At 40.8% G+C, this 21771-nt stretch overlaps 1 protein-coding gene across 2 annotated transcripts in view; it reads left to right on the forward strand.

Moving 5' to 3' along the window:
* Window positions 1-21771, forward strand: part of LOC105466895 (SH3 domain and tetratricopeptide repeats 2) — a 91323-nt gene that overhangs the window by 58805 nt on the left and 10747 nt on the right. For both annotated transcript variants that reach the window (XM_011716063.2, XM_071098236.1), the window contains one exon: window positions 1-21771. This exon is cut by the window's right edge and continues 10747 nt beyond it. In XM_011716063.2, the coding sequence (XP_011714365.2) occupies window positions 1-192 (192 nt within the window). In that variant the 3' untranslated portion in view covers window positions 193-21771.

Genomic DNA, 21771 nt, shown 5'->3' on the forward strand with positions numbered 1-21771 from the left:
GATGCCCATGATGCCACTGAGTACTTCCTGCTGGCCCTGGCAGCAGCGGTCCTGCTGGGTGACGACGAGCTTCAGGACACCATTAGGAGCAGGCTGGACAACATCTGCCAGAGCCCCCTGTGGCACAGCAGCCCCTCTGGGTGCTCCTCAGAGAGGGCACGGTGGCTGAGTGGCGGTGGCCTGGCCCTCTGAGAAAAGCTGTCCTGTCTCTGGACATTTGGCATGGCCAGACTCTGACCCCACTGCCCTAGGCTCTTAAATACGCATTGGGAGGTCCGAGTCATTACCTGGCCCAGCCTCCTCATTTTACAATGAGAAGAATGAAGTCTGGAAGGAGAGGGGCTCATTGCAGGTCACAGAAAGATTTGCTGGTGCAGCGATGAGAATTCCTGGTTCCAAGCTTTGCATCTGGAGTCTTTACCAGTTGACTGTTGCCTTCCACACAAACAGCCTCTGAAAAGCACTTTCTCCATACATAATTCTGGAGAAGATGAGGAATCTTGCCCTCCAGGAACCTTCCTTCCTCCCCCAGTGAGGAAATCAGTCACTGCACTGGTGCAAAGCCAAGCCGATTGGAATTTGTGCTCTTCACCAATTTTCTCAGGGAAAGACCCCTTCCGCTTGCCAGCAGAGGAACCTGTAGTTTTTTCCATTTCTTTCTTCAGAACCAAAGTGTGTATCACTCCTCATGCTCACAGGGATGGGCAGGAGAGAATTCACCAGGCTCTTAGCTCAAAAGACACAGCCTCAGAATGGCCAGATGGATAGCACGAAACCCGACTTGGATTCACTATCTTCCTCCTGCCATAAGGCTGTGCTCCCACATAACAAGCTCCAGGGAAGCTTTCTAAGAGCCAAGGCTTGGAAATTGAGTGTTAAGAAAATTATGGCATAAATTACATATAAATAGTATATATGATTAAATATTGTCCAGTTACATTTACACACACATTTTTTCTCATCCACAATGGGGACAGATGAGATGGAGGACTTGAAGGATGGGTGAGAATACCAAGACATGTCATTTTTCTTTTTTTTTTTTTTTTGAGACAGTGTCTCCTCTGTTGCCCAGGTTGGAGTTCAGTGGTACAGTCAGGGCTCACTACAACCTCAGACTCCGGGGCTCAAGTGATCCTCCAGTGTCAACCTCCTGAGTAGCTGGAACTACAGGCATGTGCCACCACACCCAACTACAAGGCATCTTGTTGATTTCAGGGTAGCTGCTTTGCAAAGCATCTCTATTAATGACCTATCACTGCATAGCACACTGAGTGGCCTGAAATGCTTATAATCTCATGGTTTCTGCAGGGCAGGAATCCAAGCATGACTTAGCTGAGCCCTCTGGCTTAGGGTGGTTCATAGGCTACAATCAGCCAGGGCTGCAGTTATCTCAACTTTAACTAGAGAAGGATGGGCTTCCAAGCTCACCCACAGAGTTGTTGTTAGGAGTCAGTTTTTTGGCTAGCTATTGGCCAGAGGCTTCCTGCAGCCACTTGCCACGTGGGCCTCTCTGCGGGGCAGTCACAACATGGCACCATGCTTCACTAGAGGGAGCAAACAAGAGGAGCAAGAACCAGAGTGAGCAGGAGAGAAGGAAGTCACTGTCTTTCCATAACCTAATCACAGAAGTGACATCTCCTTAGTCTTGCCTATTCAATTCATAGTAAGCGAGTCACTAGGTCCAGCTCCCACAAGAGGAGGGTGTTTATCAACAGCTTGAGTACCAAATGGTGAGGAATCATTGGGGATCATTTCAGAAGTGACCTACCACAGTATCTGAGTTCTTTGATAATGAAATCAGGAATTCTCTAAGATAACGAACTGAAAATATGGTCCACTAACCAGCAGCATCAGCATCACCTGTGAGATTGAAATGAAAATCTGCAGCCCCACCTGTGGTCTCTGAATCAGAATCTCTGGATCCCAGAACGCTGACTCGTGCAAGCTTTCCTGGTGGTTTTAATGCACCCTGAAGTATGGGAAGCACCACTGCAGGGTAAGAACCCTCAGATAGTGTGCATACCTATTACCTGGTAAGGTTGTTGAACGTGAACTTCCTGGTTTCTATCTCTAATTCTGATTCAGTAGATCTGGGATATATCCCAGGAACATGCATTTTATCAAGCAACTCAAGCAAGCCTGATGCAGGTGGTTCACCCTTGCTCCTTGTGTGAACCACAAGGAGACCAGACATAATTCCCTGCATCTGATGCCCATCAGTTTAGCTTTTATTATCAGACCATCTGCCCTTAATTTCTAGCTTCTTGGACTGACCAGATGGTTAGTTATATGGCAGGGTGAGATGGGATTGGTGAGTTAAGCCACGATTGTATCTTCTAGTCATCAAGGTTATCTACGTATTGGCACATATTTTCTGTTAGAGATGTGGTTGGTTGTCAAAAGGCTGTCTACTCTAGAGAGTATTCCCAGGAAGGAGAAGCTTCCAATTGTCTAATTAGTAAAATTATCTAATCCACTACCATGCAGAATAGATGCGGTTTTGCCCCTACCACAAGCTGTAAAAGCCCCAAGCTGGGAGGGATGTTGTGGTTGAGACTATCCAGTCTAATCTCCCATGCATAGTCCTTTCAACAACATTCCTGGGAGACAGTCAGGGGCACACGCATTCCAGAACAGTTACACATCGTATATTTGAAGAAGGCTCACACAGCCCTGGAAACCATGCCATTGGCCATTCCCTATCTGACTCAGGTTACAGATCCCCTCCCTTTTCCCACTGACCACTCACTCTCCTCTGGCCAGATTTGTTTCTGTTTCTCTGAAAGAGCGATTCCCATAACTGCACCAGGCTTTTGACATTGGCTGGTGGGTGAAGAGTACAGAGGGATGTTACTATACTTAATTTGATTCTTCTTCTCCCCAGCAACCACATCTGTCCTTGGCTTCCATTGAGCTATATAATTAATTGAAACTTCTGTGTCTTCTGACTTGAACTTCTATTTGGACAGATCTTTCTCAACTGCTGCAAATATACATATGCATTTGCATATGCATACACATACACACATATGTGAAGAGCATTGTATCTATTCATGTTACATTTCACTGGAGATTTTAGCTAAAATTCCCCAATTCTGTGCACTTTGATTTACCTGTAAATCTGATGAATTTACCTGTATCCAGGTCAGTTATCAAAATGTTCAGCATGTTTCCAAAGACAAGGGTAAGACTCTATTTTTTTAAAATAAGAAAAACATTGTGTGATATCATTGCAATTACTACATTCTATATGTAAATCGCTTGCTAAAACTCTTTTAAAAAGTGTTTAAAGATTTCATTTTTAAAATGTGACCAACTATTCCCTTTGGAAACATGTTGATGCTACCTTTTTTCATGATCCGCAGAGAGTAAAGTGGTGATTGGATCTGGTCTCTACTTAAACATTGTAAAAAGAAAGTGTATCCTAGCCAAAGATGATCTAGTTACCCTCTTTATTCTAATTGTTCCCTCAAAACTTATATGGGCTGTGTGGCTGCTGGCTCCTTACATCTAATCTAAATAAAGAACAAGGAGGGCATTGCAACATTGTGGAAAACCCTGTAACATGTTTTCTCAGCTTTCAGGTATACTAGTTCCCTGTCCAACAGTATTAACACTTTGAAATCCAATATTGCTTTTGTCCTTTTCTTATTTACTTTTCCATTATTTTAAGATGCCTTTATATTGTGCATGTGTATATATATGTATGTGTGTGTGTTCATTTTCTTCCTCTTTGTGAATATAATGCACCTCATTTGGCAGAAGTTTATTTGAGGAAGGGAATATGTAGAAATGGAGGGTGTTAGGATGAGGGATCAGGAAGCCTGTCACTAAAGGGAACCTGGATTTTGGTCTTGATTTTGACATTAGATTGCAGTGCAACCTTGGGGAAGTCACTTAACCTCTGCACATCTCAGATATTTGTCCTCTGATAAAAGAACCTCACCTCTGGGTTTTTCGGCAGTGCTATTTTTATACTGTATGAACAGGATGAGAAATAGTATTGGAGAGATGAAATAATATAATTTTATAGCCCAATTATATTCTCTTCTTTTTACAGGTGAGTAAACTGAGGAACAGAAGGGTAACATTCTACCAGACACATTAGTAGTTAGTGGCAAAGACAGCGGTAGTTGAGGCAGGGGTCTCATGATTCAAGGACTTAGTTGCACAAATGACAGGATTTCTGCTGTTTTGGGGTGCCTTCACAGTTGTATGTATATATGTACACGTGTGTGTATGTATGCATGTGTTTATCATGATATGCACCAAAGAGCCTTTACAAAACATTTTCTAAATTGATTTACTTCTTTTACTCATATTAACTTATTTTTTTAAATTAAATTTTATTTTTTTTGAGATGGAGTCTCACTCTGTTGCCCAGGCTGGAGTGCAGTGGCGCACCTCAGCTCACTGCAAGCTCTGCCTCCTGGGTTCACACCATTCTCCTGCCTCAGCCTCCAGAGTAGCTGGGACTACAGGCACCTGCCACCACACCTGGCTAATTTTTTTTTGTATTTTTAGTAGAGACGGGGTTTCACCATGTTAGCCGGGATGGTCTCGATCTCCTGACCTTGTGATCCGCCCACCTTGGCCTCCCAAAGTGCTGAGATTATAGGTGTGAGCCACCATACCTGGCCATATTAACTTATTTTTATAAAGGATGACTAGTCTATATAGAAGAAAAACTTGTATTGTTTTCCATAAACAGAATTCTGTAAATAACGGCAAATACAATGAAAATAAAACAATGCATTAACTTCAAGCTAGGTCATGTTGCTCATTGCAAGCACCCAGTCTAGGCCTTATCTGGCATTTTTTGAAAACAGAGAGATTAATAAGTGGCAGAGAGTGTAGATGACAGACTAGCACCAACCACTTTTTCCTTGGGCACTCAGAGAAATGGAGTAAGCAGGGAGGAGGACTGAGCTCATTCCGATGAGGGTCAGTGTCATTCAATGCCAGGTTTGGGCACACACTGCGGGGAAGTGGGGATTCAGCTGGGTGACAGGAAAGGGGCAAATGATATATTATGTAATATGATTCAGTATCAGAAGCACTGTGATTGGAGTTAATTACAGGATGTTACGGGTACTGAGGGGAAGGGATTTTACCCAGACAGGGTTACGGGCATCAGGAAGGGCTTTCTGGAGGACGTGACATCCAAACTGAGTTCTGAAAAGGATACCTACTTAATTCTAACTGCAGACCAGCAGATTGCTATTGACAGACAGTGCATGTGTTAAGCAAAGGTCCAGAGGGTGGACAGGGCGTAATGTTTTCTGAGAACAGCAGTGAGTGCAGTGAGGCTGGAGCAGATTCAGGGAAGCAAAGAGGGTTTGGATTCTACCTGGAGGTTGAAGGGAATGTATAGAAGGGTTATAAGCAGTTGAAAGAAACATGGTCAGATTTGTGCTTTGGAAAGATGATTTTGGAAGCAGCATGAGACTGGATTAGGGCAGCAGTGGAGGTGGAAAACACATTAAGACTTGGCTATTGCAACAAAACACTCCAGCCTTGATTCAGATATCACCAGTTTTCCCCACTAATGTTCTCCTTCTGATCCCACATTGGATTTAGTTACCATATTTCCCTACGTATCTTTGGTCTATGACAGTTTCTGCCTTTCCTTGTTTTTCATGACCTTGACAGTTTTGGTCTCTTTTCCTCTTTTAATTGCTCCCATTGAGAGGTGTGGACAGGGGCAAAGAAGGAAGAAATTCAAGGGAATGGGCTCTGCACTCACTCGGGTGGCAGCTCATGTGGGGGCAATGGAATATGTTTTGGAGTTGGGCATACTTGGGTTAGAATCTGTTTCTTACTAGCTGTGTGGCCTGCAAATTAACTAACTTCCCTGAGCCCAGTTCTGTTGGAATTATATCAGACTTATTTATGTCATAGACAAGGAAATGGCTAAAGCAAATTCATCTTTGGGGGCATGTAAGCCTTGACATTGAGAAGTGCAGCCAAACCTAGAGGTGTGGCCAGGCGCCCTGATCCTACATTCAGGGACACTTGGGTCTGAAGCTCCTTCTCCTTTTCATCACTGAGTGACCTGAGCAATTTACTTTACCTCTTTAAGCTTCAATTATTCCTCTGCTCAGACTTTTAACTGAGATGAGATGTATGGATGACTTGGTATGAATGCTCAGTTGGTGGTAGCTGTCACAATGAAGCAGAACTGAGTAGATTATTAGTAAGCACATCTATTCCTGGCTCCCACACCGTAAGTGGGAGGGTGTGTATGTTAGGGGTGCTCTTTGCTACCGGGCCTTTCACTTGGCGGTCTTCCCTCTTCAGTGGGATGGCATATATTTCCTGATATGTATCCCCTCTCTCCCAACTCTGTCTGATTATTCCAGAACTCAGGGGACCTGAGGATGGAGGCTGCTGGAAGTGCTGGCTCTGGGAATGTGCACTTCGTTCACCTTCCTCTAAGGGGTGTTTCTCCCCTGAGAAGCAGAGACAAGTGGCTGCTTAGGGGGTGGGGATTCTCCCCAGCTGCCATGGTGCAGGACCAAGAATAACATGCGTGGCCAGAACTGTGCAATGGGGCTGCTTGGCTTGGCTTCCCAGCAGAGACTCTGTGAGGCAGGTGAGAGGGAAGGATGCTGTGCTTTCAAAACGATTTTAAAGGTGAGAACCCAGATGCCACTTCTAGTGCTGCCTTTGACTCCTTGTCCAGGGCATCACACTAGCTTGAGGGATGAGGCTCTTTGAGGTGAGCTTCCAGACAGGGTAGGTGAGAGGATGGTTGAGGTCACATGGATAATGAAAAGACAGGCTAATCGATTGCTGTCCTTTTCTGTGAGAAATCCAAGAGTTCCAGTAGGGGGCAGTGATGTCTTCCTAAATAGTATACCATTGGTAAAGAATGTGTTTAATATTAATAGCTCTGAATCAGACGAGGGTAGTGGCTTTCAAATCCTTTTTTGTTGTTAGGTTGTTGTTGTTGTGGCCCACAGTAAGAAATGCATTTTATGTTATATCCTCATGTGCATATGTTTGTGCATATGCAGCAACATAGAGAAATGCACTGATACATTCTGTTCTGTTCGATTCTATTCATTTTTCTGTTCTATTCATTCTATTCTATTCATTAGCATTCTATTCTAGTTAAAAACTATCAAATTTATGACTCACCAAATGAATTTCTCATTCATTAACCTGTAGTTTGAAAAGTACTGACCTGGAGGGAGGTCTCTAAAAAAGTGCGGGAGGGCTCCGGCCTTTGTTCTTTTCTATGTATTATTTGATGGATATCTTACTTCTTTTTGAGACCAGAGAATGTGTACATCTCAAAATAAATAATAGTTGAGGTTGCATGTGTGTTATGCATTAAGTCCTATGCAAAACCTTTGTCATGACTCTCATGTAATCAAACAACATTTTGGTGTAGTTACTATTATTTTTATCTCCACTGAGGTTTAGAGAATTGATGTGGCTTGTCTAAGTCCACAGTTACTGGTGATCAAGGTGAGATTTGAACTCATGTCTCTCTGATGCTGGAGCTAGAAAATGAAAGCATTATATTATATTGTGTTTCTGTCAGGTGACACATCTCTGAGAGAAATGCTATCTCTAATATGATAATGAATAGGAGCATTAGATTAAAACTTGTTTCATCAGCCTGAAATACTGGGCTGAAATCAACACAGTGATTCTAGTGTAACTGAATCAATCAAAATTGGTTACTTTAGAACAGGATCGGAGAGAACCGACTTTCCAGGAGGTCTTGAAAAAAAACAAACAAACAAACAAAAAAACTGGTGTTATTGTTGACCACAGTCAGGTAACTCAGCCTAGAAAAAAAGAGAGACTGTATTTCCCAAATGGAAAGTAGGAGGAACAGAAAGCTTTGATCTATAGTAGTGATTGGTCAAAACAAATTATAAGATCTATAAGTTATGTTTTGAAGAAGATTCCAGGTTGGGAGTAAGGTGAATGAGGGAAACTTGCAAGAGACTCCAGAGCCAATAATAGGAGACTATGGACATCTGAGGAAGGGAAGCAGCCAGGTGGAGTTTCGTGGGTCTCACCCAACATGGTACCCATAGCTCCAGTGGTGGTAGCAGAAGGAAGATCATGGACATGAGAGAATAGCCTACTTTTGACATCATGGAAAAAGCCGTTAGGAACATCCTTCTCCTCCAAATATGTGTTACAAAACAAATAGCCTGGGAAGAGCCCATGTTCATTAGAGATGCTTTATTTCTTAGGCATAAATGTTGATAGTAGCACTTTTTTACTCACTCAGTATTCAGAAATGCTTAATCATCTACTTCCCTAACCTTTCATTTTACTGTATTTTTATTTAGGGTCACACATTATGACATTATCTATGAAAAGGATTTTGAAAATAGATACCTCGCTTCTGTCTTTTATTTTAACCTTTCAAATCTAGCGGACCATATTTAAACATGATCTGTATGATTCTCAACTACTTGATCTTCCTTGCGTAGACCAAATATGTGTGAAGGTGACTTTTTGTTGTTATTGAACTTTCTTGCACGTAGAGAACTTCTGATGTTTGTTCATCTGGGGATATATCTGACATCTACTTCATAGAGACATTCACAGGAATGCCCCTGAATTCTTTGAATATTGTACCAGACAGCAAGCAGTGACAATGGCTACGTCTGCTTTCCTTCTCAGGGGAGTTGCCACGGGCTAAGCTGAAATAACAGCTGCATGATAATCCTGGTGACCAAAAAGCTACTTATTCATAAAACAAAACAAAACAAAACAAAAAACTTTTGTCTGTTCTAGAACATGTAGCTTTAGGGCTGTAGTGGGTGGAGAGAAAGGATAGCAAACAGAAAGATTACTTGGAGGATTTTTCATTTCCAGTTGTTTTAAAGGCCTAAGAGCTTATACAAACTGATATTCTGATCCTCTTCCAAGTCCTGTGGCATTCTTTTCTTTCTTTCAAAGTTGTGTAAAGTCCATCTGTCTGTTTCTCTCTGTCTCTGTCTCTGTCTTTGTCTCTCTCTCTCTCTTTCTCTCTCTCTCTCTCTCTCTCTCTCATTTAGGCAGGGTCTTACTCTGCTGCCCAGGCTGGAGTGCAGTGGTGTGGCCATGGTTCACTGCAGCCTCAACTTTCTAGACTCAGGTGCTCAAGTGATCCTCCCACTTCAGCCTCCCGAGTAGCTGGGACTATAGGCATGTACAGCCACGCCCAGCTAATTGTTTTTTGGTAGCTTTTATAGAGATGGGTTTTCACCATGTTGCCCATGCTAGTCTCAAACTCCTGGGCTCAAATCATCCACCCACCTCAGCCTCCCAAAGTGCTAGGGTAACAGGTGTGAGCCATGGCGCCTGGCCATTTTCTCTCTTTTTTCTTTTTCCTCATGTCTTTAGCATCTCCCTTTTGCTTGTGCTCATTTGTCCCTGTACTTTTCCTTCAAAGCGCTTACCATAGTTTAAAAGTATACTTTATGTGAGTAAGTTTTTATTTTTATTTTTAAATAATCCGTGTGCGCCACCTAGATTGGGAGTTCCATGAAAGCAGGAATCTCATTTGGGCCACTCAGCTCTGTATTTCCAGAGCCCAGCCCAGTGTCTGATGCATGGCAGGCTCTCAATAAAGTTTTGTTGAATGGGTGAATAAAAAAATAAAGGAATGAAATGTTGGGCTTGGGTTTTGACCTTTAGGGAGAAAGTTTTAAAACTATAATATAACTACTTATTGCTCATGAGTGATTGAGAAAACTATAATAGAACTATTTATTGCTCATGAGCGATTGAGAAATCAGGTGATAGGGCAGCTTACGTGTATAGCAGGTATTCAGCAAAAGTTTATTGAGAATAATAAGCATCATTTTTGTTTGTTTAGAATAACTTGCTATAGATGTGGTAGGTCTTTTCTTAATTTTCAAACAGATAGTAGTTTGGCCAGGGATAATCATGGTCTTTTACTGAAGCTGTCATGGTCATTGTGTAAGTAATTTACCCACAGTATAGGATTTGATCCTCCAAATGATCCCAAAGAAAGTGACCTTATCTCCCCTTTTCAGGTGATGAAATCAAGGTTCAAAGTACTTCAGACGTTTGCAGAGATTCAAAACCAGTTTTGTCTGACCTGAAAAATCAGTGCTTTACATAATTATGTAATTCTGGTTACACGTTTTCTCTTTCAGAACTTAGGATCTTCAAGATAAATATTTCTCTTTTGAACATTTGAATGTTTCCCTTTGTCTTAAGGAGGAGGGAGATAGAAAATCTAGGGGGCAGGGACCTTGGCTTATATAATCAGTATTGCACCAAATACCACAGGAAATACCTTCAGTGATGAATGTTCTATGGAATAAAGAGCCAGGGGATAAGCAGTACCTTTAAGGTATTTTGAGGCCTGAGTGGTCCAGAGTATTGTTTCAGAATCCCAAGTCTCTTTCCTTGGGGAAATCGTAAGTTCATGGTATTGTGGGATGCAGGATAAAAAGCTCATCCTTACCCTTGAGTATCTGTCAGTCTGTTTGGGGGAGATTGGATGCATATATGCAAAGCACTAGGAGGAAAAGTCTGAGTTTAGCTCCTTTGAGACAAAGGAGGCAGATGGTTATACATCTATTCATCGATCTATTCATCCATCCATCCATCCATCCATCCATCCATCCATCCATCCATCCACTCATCCTTCCATCCATCCATCCATCCATTCATTTATCCAACCAGCCAATTAACCAACCCACCGGCCAACCAACCAACCAACCAAGCAAGCATCTAACCATCCAACCACCCACATACCCAACCAACTAATCAACCAACCAACCAACCAACCAACCAACCAATATTCAACACCTCTTATGTGCTAAACTCACAATCCAGTGAGCAAGATAATGACAGTCCCTGACTTCAGAAGTCCTATGGGCTTCAGGGCAAGTCAGAATCCTCTGATAAACTTACCTATTATTCTTACCATCACAGCTTAGATTTGAGCACTTATACCTCAAACACTGTACTAAAGGTTATACTCTTATTATATCATTGACTTCTCTTAATTTCTCCTACCTGCAAGAAGTAATTGTATTGTATAATTATTCACTTAACACATGAAGAAATGAGTTCAAAGAGGTTAAGAGATTAATTGTTACCCAAAGTCCTGTGGATAGAGAATGGCAGTGTCAGGACACCAGTCCAAGCCTTATCTATATTGCAAGTATTTCATAAAACCTCAGCTGAAATTTAGATAAATTTTATGGAACTTAATCTAGAAAGATCTTGTTCACCTGAACATCCTGTCTGGGATGCATGGTGGTACCACTGAACAGCTCCACTGCTTATCAAATGTGTGACCTCAGGCAAGTTGTTAAGCTCTTGGTGCTTCATGTTCATCACTGGCAAATGGAGATGATAATAGTACTTATCTCATGAGACTGTTGTGTGGATCAAATGTGTAAATATATGTAAAGTGCCTGTCCCATGTTATATAAGTTTGGCTATTATTGTTATTGTGCTGACAGACGTTTCAGAAGAGTACTTGTTTGGGCGAAGAAGTTAATGAACACCTCTTTGTTGAACTTGTGGGGTTAAGGCATGCTTAGAGGAATGTAATCTGGGCTAGACGCTTGGCTGTTCAAGTGAACATATGACAGTGATGGTCTCAGTCTGCGTCCCTTGTCAGAGCATCATCTGCAAATGATTGCCTCCATCACTTACCAAGCACAGGCACAGGAAGTTGTGACCTCCCTTTATTGGAGCTGTCATTTTGAACCTATGTTTAGTCTGGCAGATATTTTGACCTCTGTGATTTATTGCTGAGGGTGTTTTGACTCATGCTTATAAGCACAACATTAAAAACACCAATTATAGCTGAATTTTTCTCAAGAAAGTATTTTCCTAATTAATGCTTACTCAATCATTTTTACTCTAAGATAAATGTTCAATACAGAGCAGTTAAACAATATCTACCTTTCTCTATCTTCTTTTTTATTTTATCAAAATCATTTTATGGAGATTAATTCTTTTGCATTTGAAATTTTACAATGATGGCTTGTAATTTATTGACAATAATTTATTTGGGTCAAATTTTGGCTTCTGCCACTGTGAATTTTCCATTGTAATTTTGTTTCTACTAAGTCAAATTTTCCTGGTTCATATTTGATTGATTTGAATTTTATTGGGATAATTTTATTCCCCTGTGAATGTTTACCCATTAACACATTCTTTATGTAGGTTAGCTGTTGTCAGTTTTATTTTGAACTGATTATTTCAACTAAAACAGTGAGGGACAAATGCCTAATCACGTTAAGCATCTATGGAAGCCAGGAGTGAGGCCAGGTAAAGGCACACTAGACCAGATCTGAATGAAACACTGTGGGCTAAGTTTTCATTCACAGAAGATGGGCAGAGTGGCAGATCAGGGGTAACTATCAATGATACAAACTTCAAAGAAATGACGAGATACAGAGGCCCAAGGTTAAAGTCAATGATATATGTGAAGCATGATGATTTTCCAAACCATTCCCAAACCCTATGAGCTGTGCACGTTATACCCAGCAGTTTAATCCTAGAAGACTCTTGGTGCATGTTGCAGGGATGAGTTAGCTCCATGTGATGTAGTCAAAGAGCAGTGGGATTGGGGTCAGGTGATCTGGGGTCTGAACCCAGTTCTGTCACTCCTTGTGTGTAATGGGACAAGTCCATTTCCCACCTGAGGTGTCAGTTTTACCAACTGTCAAAAGATTGCTCTAAAAGTTCATAGACCCCTTCAAAAATCTAAAAACAAAACAAAACAAAACAAACAAACAAAAAAAACCCTATGAAATCTCTTCTTGGAATTATGTATGCACACCCATATTTACACATACTTTCAAAGGGCTCATGGACCCTTTAATGCACGCCCAAGGATGATGAGTTAAAAACCTCAGCCTCTTTAATCTGTCAGGACCTGTCCAGGGTTGACATGCTAGGGCTTAGGTAGGTGTTATATATGTATCCTCCAGGTGATGCCTGAGAACTGACACACACACTGCTTATGGATAAAAATGGAGACATCTAGAAAAGTAGGATCTGGAACCCTGTGTATGCATTGTTGGTTTCTTAGTGTTTTCATTAATATTGTGAATGGTTAAGAGCATAAACCTTGGGATTATGCTACGTGGGTAAAAATCCCCACTCTGTGCATGATCTTGGGCAAGGCACTTAACCATTCTGGGCCTCCATTTCTGCACCCGTAACATGGGAGTATTGATGATAACCACATCATATGGCTGTTGGATGAAACAGCTAAATGTTCAATTGTTACCTCTTATTACCTCATGATTGAATTCATGTTCTGATAACTTTGTGTCATACAAAGTGGCAGCTGGTGGGCTTTGGAGACCCTCTAGCTCAGTCTGTGTTATTATACGAAAGGTGAACTAGAAAAGGGAAAGCCTTACCCACGGTCACCCAACACACGTTAGGGTTGCTCTCTGACACTCCCCTTAGACACCAAGAAAGTTGAGCCACCATGACATCATCAACATACCAGCTTCCAGTGCAAAAGGAGGCTCACCTCCACGGATAAAGTCCCATGTGATGATCTGCCATATTTGTAGAGTTCTCTGACACCAGCTGTTTCTGTTGTGAGTATAGAGTGATTCAGGGCTGCTTGGACACCAGTGAGTATAATTTCTACAAAAGCAGTTTGTAAGAGCCTGTCATTCTACCTGGAAATTAGTCACACTGATTCTAATTACAAGGCTTTTGTGACCCCAGCTGACTGGCCACCCCTCCCAGAGTAAGCATTTCAACCACCCAGCTGCAATGTCTGGAGACTGCTTGATGTTACCACCACTAAAAGAACTGGAGATCCTGGGGGAAAACCTTCAGACATAACTGCTGTATTATCTGACAGAAAGCAAAAGCTAAGGTGGAAGCCCACTCAAGAAACTTCCAAAGACTCCTGGGTCCTGGGAAATACAGGATGAGCCCACGTGGCTAAAGTTAGCTTTGTTGTCAAGGGAACTGTGGATTTTATTGCTGGTGGGATGGTTTGTGTTGCTACTCCCCACAAAGAAATTGACCCTCTTCTTCAGAGCACAGCAAGGGGTACACATTACTCTACTGAAAGCATCTTCTTTGCCCTGCTGGTTTCAGCTGCAGGAAGTACAGTATTCTTACAGTATATTCACTCTCACACCCAATGTGGTATATGGGTAAAAGCTTTTGTATGGAGAAGAAAGAGTCCTCTACATATGTTAATTTCTACCCCATGTGTAGTTATTGGTCTTTTGCTGTGAATGTTCCTGGTGTTTTAAAGGGTGATATTAAAGGTTTTGGGGCTTCTGAGGGATTGGGGTTTTGAAAGTCCCCTGGAAAGTGTCAACAGATGTTCAGCAAGTGATCTAATTCTGGGTTTTGGGAAATGAAGTTTGTGGACTTGGCTGGGACCTCAAGGCTTGGAGTCAGATAGCCTGGACTCTGACATTTGGCAGCTTTGGGACCTTGGAGACATGACTTAACCTCTCTGGGTCTCAGTTTTCTCACCTGTCAAATGGGTTATCCTAGAACTTGCCTTACAAAGTTGCTCTGAAAATTAAAAGAGGTAATGTACTTAGAATACTTAACTCAGGGCCTTGCTTATTGCAAATATTTAATATATAATTGCGCTTATATTTTGTATTCTGTGTACTCTATAATAAATAACACAGCTAATGTTTACTGAGCATTTATGGGATATAAAGTATTGGATTAAATTCTTTGAATTCAGGATTTCATTTTCTATGTTCACAACAACCTCAAAGGTGGTATTATTAATATGCCCATTTTATAGGTGAGGAAACAAGGTCTTGGAGAATTCAGTAATTTGTTTGAGGTCCAATAACTTGTGAGTAGCAGGGGCAGAATTTGCATTCAGTTGATCTCGTCCAAGGGCCCATGCTCTTCGCCACCAAGCTGCTCTGATCTCCTTTCGCTCCTGACTTGGCTTCATCAGCGTGGTTGTCTTTAGGTTAACTTGGTCTTCCCCTCAAGTCCTCCCCTATGAACCACATGGCAGCACAACATTGTGTGTGTATGTGTGTGTGTTGACAAAGGCCAGCTTGCTTATGATGGGAGGTGTGAACATACACAGATGAGGAAACTAAGGCTCAGAGAGCCATATATCTGTACTTCTAAAGGGGAACTGTTTGTCATCTTACTATGAATATATTTTAAATGACCAATGTCCTAGTAGGAGAAAGGAACTGCAAGTGCAAGCAGAGACAAGAATAAATCAGAGAACAAAACAGAGCAGCCCACCCCACCCCAGAGCATACCATCATGAAATCTACTTTGGGGCTATCTCAGTTTCCCCAGGATGGTTCACCTATGAGAGAAAGCAGGGAAAACTGGCTTAAGGGAGCTATGTTTTGAGTGAGAGGAGAGGTAGCTTGCAAATGACTCCTAGAAAAGAAGCAGCCCCCACCCCATCAAACACACACACATACACACAAATGTGCACACACATGTGTATCCCCACACCCCAAGAACTCATTCTTTTCCATTATGTATCTCATTTTTCCCCAGTGCAGATGGATTGATTCATAGGGACATTTCCTAAATGCCCTGGTTGCTATGTAGTTCTTCTCTTCCAGTTCATTCCAGCTGCTTCTGAGTTCCAGACTGTTGAAGCTCTTGGGTCTCTGTGACTCACTCTATCCTTTGTCACTCTCCAGATCCCCTTGAATGAGTGGTTCCAGTATTCATGTTCTGGAAGGATGGCATAAGATTTTATCAGACTGTCTTATTATCAGTGCAAACCAAACAATACAGAATTGTACCAACATCTGTAGCAATATACAGAGTTAGTCTGAAAATGTCAATACTTTGCAATCCCCAAAACTCACATGTAAGTCCTTCCTTCAGAGTGATTTTCAAAGGTACACAGTTCTGCTGAACTCCTTTTGCTCTCTGATCCAGGTATAGCTCCTGCCAAAGGATTCAACAACTACAATGTGATTTCTGGATGTGAATGAATTCAGATATTCCTCAGCCATATTTATGCTGGTTAAGGTAGATCTAGGTTCAAATCTTGTCTCAAAGTGCTTAGTGTCTGTGTGGCATTAACGAATCACTTCATGTTTCTGAGCCATGGCTCTTTCAATTGTAAAATGGGGATAATAAATACCTATATTGCAAAGTTGTTGTAAAATTAATGAGTTAATATGTCTGAAGAAGTTAGCATGGTGACTGGAATGTAATAGGTTGTTAATATATTATGGCTATTTTTAAAACCATGACTTGAGCCTGTAATCTTGGAAAAAAGACTCAGAAAGGGAATTCAGTGACTCCAAAAGGAACTCAAAGAAATATGAAGAAAATAAGTTAAAAAACAATGACAATAGCAAATTTTTCCACAATCCAAGACATTGTTTTGTGTGTGTTGTGTGTGTTATATGAGTGTGTGGTTGGTGGTTGTTTTTTTATTTCCCTCATGTTTGGGCTCAGTAGGGCACAACTAGACCAGATAAAGGAAACATTTTGAGTGAGAGAAAGGGTTGCTTGGAAATGACAACTCAAATCCAAAGAAGAAAGCAAAACAATAACCCTTGAACATTAAAGTTATGGGGATCATGTTTTTGAAGCATAAGATGGAACAAGTGACATAACAAACCACCCCAAAAGTTTCTGACTTAAAACAGCTTATCATCTGTTCATCTGATGGATTGGCTGGGCTCACCCAGGCAGTTCTCACTTGGGTTCTCTCCTGTGGTTGCAGTCCCATAATGGCTGGAGCTGGAGTCATTGAAGGCTCCTCTGGGCTGGGCGTCGAAGATGGCTTCCTCACAGGGCTGGCAATTGATGCTTGTAGTTGGTTGGGAGCTCAGCTGGGGCTGTGATCAACTGGAGCCATGAGCCATGTCCACTCCATGTGGCTTGGCCTTCTTACAGCATGGTGGCTGAGTTCCAAGAGAGTGCATTCCAAGAGCTAGCATTCCAGGAGATTAAACCGGGAGCTGCAAAGCTTCCTATGACCTGGCCTCAGAAGTCACACAGTGTCACATCTGCTACATTTTATTGGTTACACAAGGCCAGCCTAGAGCTGGTATAGGAGGGGATTACTCAATGGCATGAGCACTGGGAAGCCTGGTTCACTTGGGGCTATCTTGGGGACTAGATAGTAAGGCAGCTTTATAAGACTGGATAACACTCCCATCTGGGGTAGGATTTTTGATAATGATTTTCATGTCCATGGGAAAAGGAGTAAAGATGCTTTGTTGCCCACTTTTCAGAAAATCTATCTTGTTCTCTTGAATCTTCCACCACTCAACTTCTAGCCTGCGTGCATAGAGTTTTTATTACCCAGTGAGGCCAAAAGAACCCAGCCTTGTCCTTAAGATATGCAGGAAAGATATTAGGCAAGTCATCTTCTCTGTCCCCAAGTGGGCAGATGGTGTGACTCTGTCCTTGGCCAGAGGAGGTGCAACAGTATTCTCAGCACTTCCTTGTGGGCATCTGGAGAAGTGGCCAAAGTGGAGGTGGCTCACCTTTGGGTGCACTCACTATGTAAACTTACTCTGGGCCACAGAGTGAAGATTTTCAGATGAGAAGTTTCATGATCTACAGAACACACACACACACACACACACACACACACACACGGATTTTGAATGAGGCCTAGAGTGAGGACATGACTTTGTGAGCTTGCCACACTTGTTAAGGGGTGGGAGAGTGACCACAATTTTGTTCTTCTCAATCCTAATCTGATGATCTTCACTGAATCACTCCACCACACTCATTATAAGGTTTCCCCTTGTTTCTGTAGTCATTCCTGGCACTTAGTTATTTCAGTGTTTGTACATAGTGAGCCTCTCTGAAAATGCTATAGGTGAGAAACCCAGCCAAACATGTGGAAGTCTAATGGAATATGCCCAAGACTATAGATGTAAAGACCACACGGGTCTGCTGTGGGATAGAACTGTTAGCTGGAGGCTTAGCCTGATCTGTTCTGAATAAGGCCTGGGAGAGTTTCAACATATTATCTTCTCAAATTTACTTATGTACTCAATAAATAGTTGTTAGATTCCTTCTAGGTGCCTGGCAATAGATCAATGAAAAAAACTCATAAAGTTCTTGTTCTCTCGGCACTTACAATCCAGTGAGAATATTCCTGAACATTCCCAATGGTGACAGATAGAACCAATCTTTGTTCAGAACAAAGACCATTGGCAAAAATGTGCTTTTTCTCCTCTCCCCACAGAGGGGTTACAGTGGTTAAAATATAATTTAAATCAAATTAAATTTAGAAGCATTTGATTTATACATTTCTTCTAAAGTGTGAGACTAATAAGATGATTTTGGAATGGATCTAAAATAAAGAATTTCAGATTAGAAAATGAAGCACATGAACTACCATGAAATACATTAGCTGGGGAATTAATATTTCATTTTCCAAAAATCATTTTAGAAACAATAGCTCCCTGGCATTGAACTGGAGTCTTTGAAAACTCTGCCTCTCTTTGGAATTCTTGATATGACCTCATATTATTGCATTGTTAAATAATCTCAACATTTTCTGGGTGTAACTGTTTTAACAAGTTAACACTTGATGCTGTTTATACAACGTGTCCCTTGAAGGAGCAAGACAGAACAGGACTGGGAGATTACAGCATGGGAATGGGATTTAGGCTCCTCACATTTGGTTGACTGAGCAATTCTTATGCTCTGATTTGGCTTATTATGATGCCTACAAGTCACCCTAACAAGTGGCTTAATAATTTGTCAAAAAAGGTATCTGTCATGTAGTCAAACCTGTTGAGTATGAATAATCTAATTGAAGTTCACTTTTAAAATGATAATTCAACAAGCATTTATTAAGAACTGATTGTGTTTTAAGCAATGTGGTTGATAGAGGTTGCTACCCCGGCAGATCTTAACTCACAAAGGGTCAGAGAGACAGCAGAAAAATGAGTGCTATGATAAAAGTAAGACAAGGAGATATAATAGGGAGTGAGTGGGGTTACTTTAAGTTGGGTGGTCATCAATCATAATGAGGACTGACCTGGTGTAATTGTTTAAAGGCTGGTTATGTCTGATTTTTGTTTAAACCAGCCTTTAGAAGGGGGCAGTACAGGATAATGAGAGACCTGAGCAGAGGGTCAGAAGTTCTGAATTCTCTAACTAGCTTTGCCATTAGTAACTTTATCTGACCCCGACTTTCCAGGGCCTCTGTTTTCTCACTAAGTCTATCATTAAGGGCTGGGACCTAATGGAAGATCTCTAAGGTTCTTTTAGTTCTAACATTTAGTAATCACATGATTTGTACTATTAGGTTTTAAGAACACTCACTAGCAATGTCTGTTTTCTAATTAGCACAATGTTTAATTGCTTTCTGATTTCAGATACATTTTTTTCTCTTGTTCTTACAAAAACCGTGTAGAGATGAAGAAACTGTGGTTTAAGGCAGTTATGTAACATACCCAATTTCACATGGGCAGTAAAATAAGGCTATTAAGCAGGGCCTTTGTGAGTGATAATTGATTATAATTGGATCAAAACAGCCCTGCTTAAAGATGTTAAACTAGTGAGTTATAATTTTATTTTAAACACCAACATTCTGCATTTATGTGTTTTTCAAAAATCACCCTAGGGATGATGCTCTATAAGTCTCATGTCAGAAAAATGATCGAGTGATATCTATAGGTTACTTTGCTCCCAACACAGACGTGAAGTCTTTTGAGCCCTAATGGAGATATGATAGTGTGCCAAATCTATATAAAATGACATTCTACACATTGAAAAATAAAAGTGGCTATTGCTGCTGGGAATGCAAAATGAAACAGCTGTTTTGGAAAATGCTTTGGCAGTTTCTTACAAATTAAACATACACTTACAAAATGACTCAGAATTCCTACTCCTAGGTATTTATATCAAAGAAATGAAGACGTATGTATACAAAAGCCTGTACACAAATGTTTAGAGTGGATTTATTCATAGTTGCCAAAAATTGGAACAACCCAATGTCTTCCAACCGGGAAATGGATAAACAAACTATGGTGTATTCATACAACGGAATACTACTCAGTAATTAAAAGAAATGAATACCCAATATATGCAACAACTTGGAGTTATATCAAATGCATTACGCTAATTAGAGGAAGTCAGACTTAAAATGCTGCATACTGTATATCATCCATATGGCATTTTAAAAACTATAGGATCAGCAAACAGATTTGTGCTGTGAGTCGGAGGAAGAATTGATGAAAAAAGACACAAGAAAATTGTTTGAAGTGATGGAGCTGTTCTATATCTTAATTGTAGTAGTGATGGCACTGAATACATTTGCCAAAACTCATAGAACTCTGTAACCAAAAGAGAATGAATTTTATTATATTTAAATTATACCTTCATAACAGGATACCCTCAAATGAGTAAGTAATATATTTTTGTGTGTGTTTTGATTTTAAGTGCTTTGAGTGAATAGTTTTTTGTTTTTTCCAGAAAAGTAGCTCATTATTATTCAGTGTTTATTTTCTGAGGATGTCAAGTGGGGTCAGAACCAATAAAAGTTATTTCAAGAAGAGTCTCAGTTAACCAGATTAAATTGCCCAGGTTGGTGGAACCATGAAAACCAGATTAAAAATAATGGGAGTAATCTTCCATTGCTTTGATCCCTAGGATTTGCTTCCTGTCCTGCTTTATACACTTTGTAAATGGTACCTCTTTAATCCATTATGCTTTTTGGCGTCATTGCTCACTTTGACTATTTGCATATTACAAATTGTTTGAGGTCAAAGAAGTGAGTGGAGTACCTACCCTTCAAGGTGATGTACGAGCAGATTTCTCCTTCTGAGTATACGTTCTCTTAGGTCAGACACTAGGAACAAATTTATTTATGGCATCAAGCACAGCTCTTTGAGGGCTGGAACGCCCACTAAACATCTAAGCAAATGTGGACATTTACCCTTCAGGGATACATGCTGACAAATTCCTTCCTATATGCTAACCTGAAAGACCAAGCCTTGGAGATATATGAAGCATTGCCTGGTCCAGAGTGAGACAGAAGACTGAGTCAGGGGTTTCGACTTAGTCAAGGAATGCTCAGTTTTCACCTTTTCCCTCTTCCTGCGTACCTTCCTCATGAGTCATGAGCCCAAACAAGGCCCCAGGGTTTTTCTCAATATAGTTATTCAGGAAGTCACTATAAGTCAAGTGGAGTTGCTATTTATATGGCATTTGTTCCTTTTAAAATTTATTTTTCATTGATAAATAACAATTGTATATATTTACAAGGTATAATGAATAAACTGAAAAATTCAATAGAAAGTTTCCACAGTAGGTTCAATTAAGCAGAAGAAAGAATAAGTGAACTAAAAGACAGGACACTTGAAATTATCCAGTTGAAGGAACAAAAAGAAAAAAGAATAAAAGAAGTCTATGGGATCTATGGGAAACCATGAAGAGAACTAATATTTACATATGCAATTTCAGAAAGAGAAGAGAGAGATAAAGGGACACAAAGCCTATCTAAAGAAATAATAGCTAAAAACGCCCCAAATCTGTGAAGAGATATCAATATTCATGTACAAGAAGCTGTATGCAGGTTCTTTTCACTTTGAGAAACAGAAGGTGAAACTCAAACTGGCCTAAGTAACTTAAAGAAAATATATTGGTTCAAGTGACTTAAAAACCACACTGGTTCCAGGAGCAGGTTGATAGTACCTCAAAGATGTCACCATCTCTTGGATGTGCTTTCCCTGTTCATTCCTAAGCTTCATGCAGTTTCAGGTGGTGACCAGGAGCTTACATCTCATCTTCCCTCTCCCCTGGGTTTGACTGGAACAGAAAAAAGAGTGTCTTATTCCC

The sequence above is a fragment of the Macaca nemestrina genome, chromosome 6 (genome assembly GCF_043159975.1).
Source record: "Macaca nemestrina isolate mMacNem1 chromosome 6, mMacNem.hap1, whole genome shotgun sequence".
NCBI lineage: Eukaryota > Metazoa > Chordata > Mammalia > Primates > Cercopithecidae > Macaca > Macaca nemestrina.